The sequence below is a fragment of the Aythya marila genome (assembly GCF_965140915.1).
Source record: "Aythya marila genome assembly, chromosome: 1".
Lineage (NCBI taxonomy): Eukaryota > Metazoa > Chordata > Aves > Anseriformes > Anatidae > Aythya > Aythya marila.
The window spans coordinates 21,672,101-21,679,623 of NC_139042.1; the positions used below are offsets into that span (position 1 = coordinate 21,672,101).

The window sequence follows — 7,523 nt, forward strand, 5'->3', positions numbered from 1 at the left end:
TTGTCCACACCGGTTCCCCGTGGAAAAACCGAGGCTGTAAATGCTCCGGGGAGCAGCGCAGAGCTGGGCTCCCCACGGGGATAGGGCTGTGCCCCCATAACCAGGGGCTGGCTGAACCCCACTGGCAGCACAGAGCCCTGGGGGGGCTCCAAACCTGCAGCTTCCAGCCCAGGGCAAGGGGCTGGAGGTGTAGGCATGGAAGAAGTCTCCAATGGGATCGGAGGACACCTGTGCCTTCCAGCAGCCCCAGGGGAGCATATAGGGCTGTAGGACCCATGCAGGTCCCGTACCCCAGCCCGGCATGCCAGGGGATGGAGAGGGAGGGCTCCCGGCGGGGGCAGCCAGAGGAGCAGCGATGCCTATCGGTAATTCCCGCTAATAAAATACTTTTTCACTATCCGCACTATAATTGGTTTACAGCCTTTTTTGTTTATTTATCCATAAGAGCTGCTGTTAAATGGCTTGGGAAAGCAATTGCTTAATGGCTCAATATTGAATCAAAGGCTCGGTGTGCTTTCCGAGAGATGGGGGGCCCGAATGGATTCATAGCGGAAACTCATTTTCCGTGTAATGGACTGGGAAGCTTTTATGATCCCTCGGAAGCCGCCGTCTGAGCCAGGTACCGAGGCGCCTCCTTCCCTGCTTGCCCGGGGATGCGTGGTCCCAACCGGGCCGAGCCGAGCCGGGCCGAGCCGGGCCCTCGACGGGGCGGCCACTGCGCGCCCCGACAGCTGCGGCCAGAGCCTGGAGCCAAATGCCCGGAGCTGCGGGAAAGGGAGGTGAGAGGAGGAGAAGAAGGAGAGGAGGAGGAGGAGAGGAGGAGAGGAGGAGGAGGAGAGGAGGAGGAGAAGGAGGAGGAGGAGAAGAAGGAGGAAACGTGCCTGCCCCTGAGGCGGCGAGAGCGGCCGGCGGGCCGAGCGCAGGGAGGCAGGGAACTGATCTTTGTCCCTTTGGGTAGCTCTCCGCCTCCTCATAGCCTCGTCACCAAGTCAACCGGCAGCGGCTCGGAGCAGATTATCTCCGAGGGTCAACACTTTGCAGCCCAAGCCGCGGGGAAGGCTCCCAAATTTCCCCCTTCGGCAAACAATCCGCCGCCTATCGCTCGCCCTGGCGATAGCGTTGTGGTCCCCGACGGCCGCATCCCCCCCCGGGCAGGGGGTGGGTGGGCAAAAAGCTGCTCCTGGCCCCCTGGGGACCCCCCAAATACTTGGGGTCCCCCCGAGGGAGACCCCAAGCACCGTGCCTGCCCCCAGGCACCCCTTCCCACAGCCGCATCCATGCCCGAGCTGCCACCGCAGCCCAAATCCGCCCCGACGCCAACCCCCCTCCCCCTTCCTCCCCCCGAAAATAAAATAAAAATAAAAAGGTTTTGATCTGCCGGGAGGGGATCAGGGATGAGCAAGCGGTGCGGGAAAAGGACGGCGTGAATTTTGGGGCCGCCCCACCCGGAGCGCCCCGCACGTCGGGGCGCACCCCGACCCCCTCATTGCCCCCTACCCCGACGGGGAGGGGGGGGGGCTTCTTGCTCTGGGGTACGGAGGGAGCAGAGGGGGTCCGGGGGACCGGGTAACGGTGGGGGGGGAAGGTCTATAGGGCCGGGGCCACCCCGGGTGGCCTCTTATGGGTCCCGCCCCGCCCAGGAGGGCTGCGGGAGGGCTCACGTGGGGGGGACGGCGCCTATGGGGAGCCGGGCAGGGCGGCGGGGCCCGACGGGGCGGCGAGCTGTCAAAGAGGCATCCCGGGGCCGGCAGCGGGAGCAGCCCGATGTGTCCCTAGCTGCGAGACCCCCCCTTTAACCCCGGCCATGAACGCCGAGGAGCAGTATTACGCCTCGGCGCAGCTCTACAAGGAGCCGTGCGCCTTCCAGAGAGGGGGCCAGGCGCAGGATTACAACGCCAGCCCCCCCGCCTGCCTCTACATGGGCAGGCAGCAGCAGACGCCGTACCCCGGCCCTTTAGGGGCGCTGGAGCAGGGCAGCCCGCCGGATATTTCCCCTTACGAGGTGCCTCCCATCTCGGAAGATGCCGGGGTCTCCCACCTGCACCATCACCACCACCACCACCACCACCATCACCTTCCTCCCCCCCACCAGGACGCGCTGCCTTTCGCCGACGGGGCGGACGGAGGGGCGATGGAGGAGCCCCGGGTGCAGGTGCCCTTCGCCTGGATGAAATCCACCAAATCGCACGCCTGGAAGGGACAGTGGGCAGGTAAACCCCGCCGCCACCCCCTTCCCTCTTCTCTCCCTCCCGCGGCAGGCAGAAAACCTCCCCAAAATTAGCCGTGACCCCCCCCATGCCCACCCTCCCCGGGGGTCCCCTCCGCCGGGGGTGGCAGCCGGCAGCGTGCAGCCCACGGGGGCCAAAACCCCACGAGCATCATTTTTTTTGGGGGGGGGGAGGGTAGGGGAGGGGTGCCCGAGCCCCACGCAAAATTTCACGAATTTTTGGCCCCCGATAAACTCGCGGTGGCTGAGGTGGGGAGAGCCACCAGGGGTCCCCAATGTCCCCAAGGCTCTCCGCTGTGCCCAAGGCTCCTTGGTGTCCTCAAGGCTCCCTGCTGTCCCTATATCCCCCCCCTCCCCGCCTCCTGCCCGCGGGTTTTTCCCCGGAATTGCGCCTTTACAACCTAAAACCGGGGGCAAGGGAAACAATGCACAAACGAAGCAGAGGTGCCAGCGAGGGGAAGAAACTCTATCTAGGCAGAAAGTTCCGCTGCGGAACAATATTTCTGTCTCTCCCTGCACAATGTTATCGTGTCCTGCGCCTTTGTCACGCCTATAGGGCAAATATTATATTAATGGCTTTGTTCAAATAGACAGTTGAAAAAGGGACCGGGGTATTGAAATCACCGTGAAACAGTCTGGGAAGTGCCCGGGACACAGCGAGGGGGAGAGGGGACAGGCTGCGGTGCCCGGTGGCCGAGAGGAGCGCTTGTAGGGCTGAATGAATCGGTTGGGGTGGGGGGGAATAAAAAAAAAAAAAAAAGAAGGAAAATGATAAAGCCGAACTTTCAAAATACCCCTTCTTTTTTTTTTTTTTTCCTCTCCTCTTTATTAAAAAAAATCTCAGCAAAACGAAACTTGCCCCACCGAGGTCGCAAACTCTGCCCTGTTCCCTCCTGAGGGGGGACAAGGAGGGGACCCAGCCAGGGCTGTGCCACAGCAGGGCAGGGGATGAGAACACCCGCACCCTATAGACCCTGTAAACCCTATAAACCTTCAGTTTTCATAGACACGCGTGGGATTTACGCGGCCGTGGGGCCGAGGGGCGGCTGCACTGATTTTATCATGGGGGTTGAGGGGGATGAGAGGGGGTAAAAGCCCAAAAAGCTCCCGGGGGGGCTTTGGCCGAGCCCGGCGCGGTGCGCACCGCCGTGCCCGACCCTCGGGACTGCCCCGTCCCGGCAGCTGGCTGCACCGCCGCGGTGCCGAGTTTGAAGGGCCACACACAGACCCTCTTACAGACGTGAAAACGTCTATTTTTATAGTTTTTCAGATTATTTATATGGCTGTAATTTCCTAAATATGGCCCATGGGAATATAAAGCCGAGCGTGGTAAAGCCGAGTGGGAAAAGCCCCGGGGTGCTTGAATCCGGCTCTTCACATCTCCTTGGAGTTCTGGAGTGTCCCCAGCAGGCCTCCAAGCCCTGGTGACAGTGGCAGTGGCATTTCCACGCCGATCCCCGGTCCTTCTTGCTGCCCTCGCCACCCCGGCCCAGCGGCGGCCTCCGTCGCGGGCACGGCGAAGTCGCGGGCATGGCGATGTCGCCGTTGTCGCAGTTTCCGGGAACGAGAAATCAAAGGGCTCGGCCGACCTGGCCACAGGGACGGGTGGCAGCCACGGGTCCCCAGGGCTGTGGTCCCCGCACCCGAGCAGTGGCTCCCCGAAGGCTGGCAAGGGGCCGGGACTGCCCCGGGGGGAAATCCCGGGGCACCCACAGCAACCCTGAACCCCGTCCCGTGCCATTTCCATCTCCCTTTCCTTCTTTTTCTTATTTTTCCTTTTTGCTTTTTCACTATTTTTTCCCCATTATTTTTCCTTTATAAAATTATTTTTCCTTTTTTTTTTTTTAAAAAAAAAAAAAAATACGATTTATTTTGGTCTCTTGTGCTTGGCGCGCAAAAACCCCATTTATTTATTTATTTATTTATTTATTATTTATACATATATAGTTTTGCTTTTATTTTAAATCACACCCGACATATTGCAGGTTGGCAATATGGCCAACTCCATTTTGTTGTTCTTTATTTTTATCATTTTATTTTATTTTATTTTATTTTATTTTAAATCATATCTAACATAAATTACACCGGACATATTACCGGCGCTTTTTGGCGGGCGCAGATTTTTTATTTTATTTTTTTTTTAATTTTTATTTTTTTATTTTCTTATTTTAATTAATTAATTATTTTTTTTTTTTCTGTGGCTCCTTTGCCTCTCTCCGCCCCCGAGGGACGCCGTTTCTCCGCGAATTTCCCCCAAATTTTTGTCGCCATAAAACAACAGCCGCCGTGCGCCCCGCGGCCAGCGCAGCCCCGGGGGGTGCTCCCACAGCCGTGGCGGTGTCCCCCCCCCTCCGACGAGGTGGCCGGGGCTGACTGTCCCCCTGTCCCCCTCTCTCCAGGGGGATCCTACGTGGTGGAGCCGGAGGAGAACAAGCGGACGAGGACGGCGTACACCCGGGCGCAGCTGCTGGAGCTGGAGAAGGAGTTTCTCTTCAACAAGTACATCTCCAGGCCGCGGCGGGTGGAGCTCGCCGTCATGTTGAACTTGACGGAGAGGCACATCAAGATCTGGTTCCAGAACCGGCGGATGAAGTGGAAGAAGGAAGAGGATAAAAAGCGAGGGGCGGCCAACAGCAACGACCCCGAGCAAGACTGTGTGGTGTCCTCCGGAGAGCTGCAGGGCAAAGAGGAGCTGCAGCCGTGTCCCCCCGGGAACATGCCCTCGGGGGCCTCCAGGGACCTGCTGGCCCCCAACCTGCCCCCACGAAGGCAGCAGGACTCTCGGTGAGCCGGGGAAGCGGCTGGCACCGGGGGACAGAGCCGAGGGGGCTGGCGGCCGGCCCCCCACCGCCGCCACCGTGCCGTCACCCGCCTTCCCCCGGGGAAACTGGGTGCCTGCCCCTCCCGAAATTGCCGTCCCGAGAAAATCGAGAAAACGAAAGGCGTGCGGCTGCAGCGAGGAGAGGCTCGGTGCGCGCTGTAGGGCCGCGATGGAGGCGCGCCGCGTCCCCCCCGTCGGGGGGCGGCTTCCCCCGGGGAAGGCGGATCTGGGACCGACGGCGACCCCGGGAGCACGGAGCGGTGGGGACAGCGAAGGAGAAGAGGTTGGAGGCTGCCCCTGCCAGGTTTGGGACCGCCGTGCCCGCGGGTGCGGAGAGGGGGGCGGCGGGGCGTGAAGCCGGGCGGAGAGGTGCGGAGCCTCCCCGGGCCAACCCCGCCGCTTCGAGAGGCTCCGGGACATCGCTTCTAGGGAGAAGTCCAGCAGGAGACCGGACTAGTGGTCGTTTCTTTGGAAATCTGCTTTGTTTCGTTTTCTTTTGGAGTCTGGAAGAAAAAAAAAAAATAAGAAAAAAAAAGAGAGAGAGAAAGACGGGGGAAAATAAAAATAAAAAAAAAAGACGGGGGAAAAAAAAGAGAAAGATGGGGAAAAAAATAAGCCCTCTGGTCCTGCGGGCAGGACTGAGACCCCCCGATGCCCTATTTCGGGTGCCTGACCCCTCTCCATGCGGGCACTGTCGGGGCGCGCAGGGCTGCGCTGCCCGCCCGGGGCGTCGGTGCGGAAAGCGGGCAGCTGCCAGCCGGGTTTGGGACGTGCCCCGGGCTGGTCCCGGTGATGTTTCCCTTCAAAGAAAAAGCCCCTTCCCTTCTTCATCCTCCTCTCTCTCATGAACCCAGCCTCGGGGAGAAGATGCCTCCCAGCTGCACGGCTCCTCCGGCTCCCTGCTCGTTGCGCCGAGATTTTCTCCCCAGCCGCTGCGAAAAAATCAGTGAATTTAATCGAAATTAAGACCTCGAGCCCAAGCTGGAAACGAAAAAGAAAAAAACGGGTGGGGAGCTCCGAGCTCTCCCCGGCAGCAGGCACCGGGAGGCGCGGTGAGACCCCACAGCATCTCCGGGGACCAGCCCCGGGAGGGCCCTGGGGGGGGAAGAGGAGGAAGAGGAGGTGAGGAGGAGGAGGTGAGGAAGAGGAGGAGGAGGAGGAGGAGGTGAGGAGGAGGAGGTGAGGAAGAGGTGAGGAGGCCCGTCCCAACAGTCCTGATGAGAGGATGTTCCCAGTCCCACGGCTGAAAACAAGGGGGAGAAGCAGCAGCTTTCCACATTTTTTTTTTTAATTATTATTTTATTTTTTTTTCTCCCCGTCTTGCATAAAACGCTTAACAATACGGAAAGGTGGAGACTGGAGCTGAAGGTGTAATTCTTTTGCTTTTCTTTCCTTTTGGGGGCATTAATGTGTGTGTGCGAACAGGGACGTTCCTGGTTGTTTTTGTTTTTTTTTTCCTGCACGTTGCATGAGCGATTTTTCGCCCAAGCCTGTGTGTCCTTCTTCACCTAAACGCAGCCAATGAGTGAGGACTTTGCTAATGATTATACGAGCAAAATTCAAATAAAGCCCTTCTGCTTAAGAAACGAAGCCACCATATTAATTAAAATATCATTTCCCAAACTTGGGGGACCGTGAAATCATTTTAAACCCCAGCATTTCCCGGCACCATTTACGCTTTGCAGCAGCCCGTCACTGGAAACGCTCCGCGGAACAATTTCCACGTCCCTTTTACAGCATCTGCCACTGAAATTGCAACTGGGCAGCCACTGCAAAAAACAGATGTAGCTGCAAAAAGGAAATCTATCTATCATACAAAATCCCAAGATTTCCTGCTAAAATCCTTACAGGGCATTTCACTGGGCAAACAGCAGAAATTTTGCCTGCCCTTTCTCTAGTGTGATGCGTTCGGTTTCATTTTTATTTTTATTTTTTTTTTTTGTGCACTGCTGTACAAATGGAGAATTTGCCGACTTGTTCGACCGCGAGCTCGAGGTATTTTTACGAGTGAAAGCAGAATCAGCCTTGCATGATTTAGTTTTAACGAATAAAGTCTTTTTCGTTGGGGAATTGGCAGAGCTGATGGGTTTAGCACTTTTTTTTTTTTTTTTTTTTTGCATCTTTCTTACAACTGCACCGATGGAAATTTTAGATTTAGCTGCATCAAGAGAGCCCCGGGACCTTGCAGAGGTAAATGCTGCAGGTAACCTGGTGGAAGGCATGCGGGCTTACAGGGCTGCTACAGCTCTTGTGCCGTGTCATCTCACCAAAATCAGGTGTCCAGACATACCCATTTTTATTATTTTTTTTTTCCCTGAGGAAATGTTCCCCTGCCTTTGAAACTGTAATAATGCATACTTAATTCTCTTTAACCCTGTGGATCAGGTTTTTACAAGGGATATTTACCTCCCTCTCCTGTCTCCAAGCAGGGCTGATGGCACACAGCTACGAAAAGCCTGGGGGCTGCCACCCCTC

General features: G+C 57.3%; 1 protein-coding gene across 1 annotated transcript; it reads left to right on the top strand.

Annotated features, from left to right (window-relative positions):
* The first annotated feature begins 1,732 nt into the window (after window positions 1-1,732).
* Window positions 1,733-7,010, top strand: PDX1 (pancreatic and duodenal homeobox 1). Its single transcript, XM_082753925.1, has 2 exons — window positions 1,733-2,210; window positions 4,627-7,010. The coding sequence occupies exons 1-2, from the start codon at window positions 1,805-1,807 to the stop codon at window positions 5,013-5,015; spliced, it is 795 nt and encodes a 264-aa protein (XP_082610051.1). The 5' UTR covers window positions 1,733-1,804; the 3' UTR covers window positions 5,016-7,010.
* The last annotated feature ends 513 nt before the right edge of the window (window positions 7,011-7,523 follow it).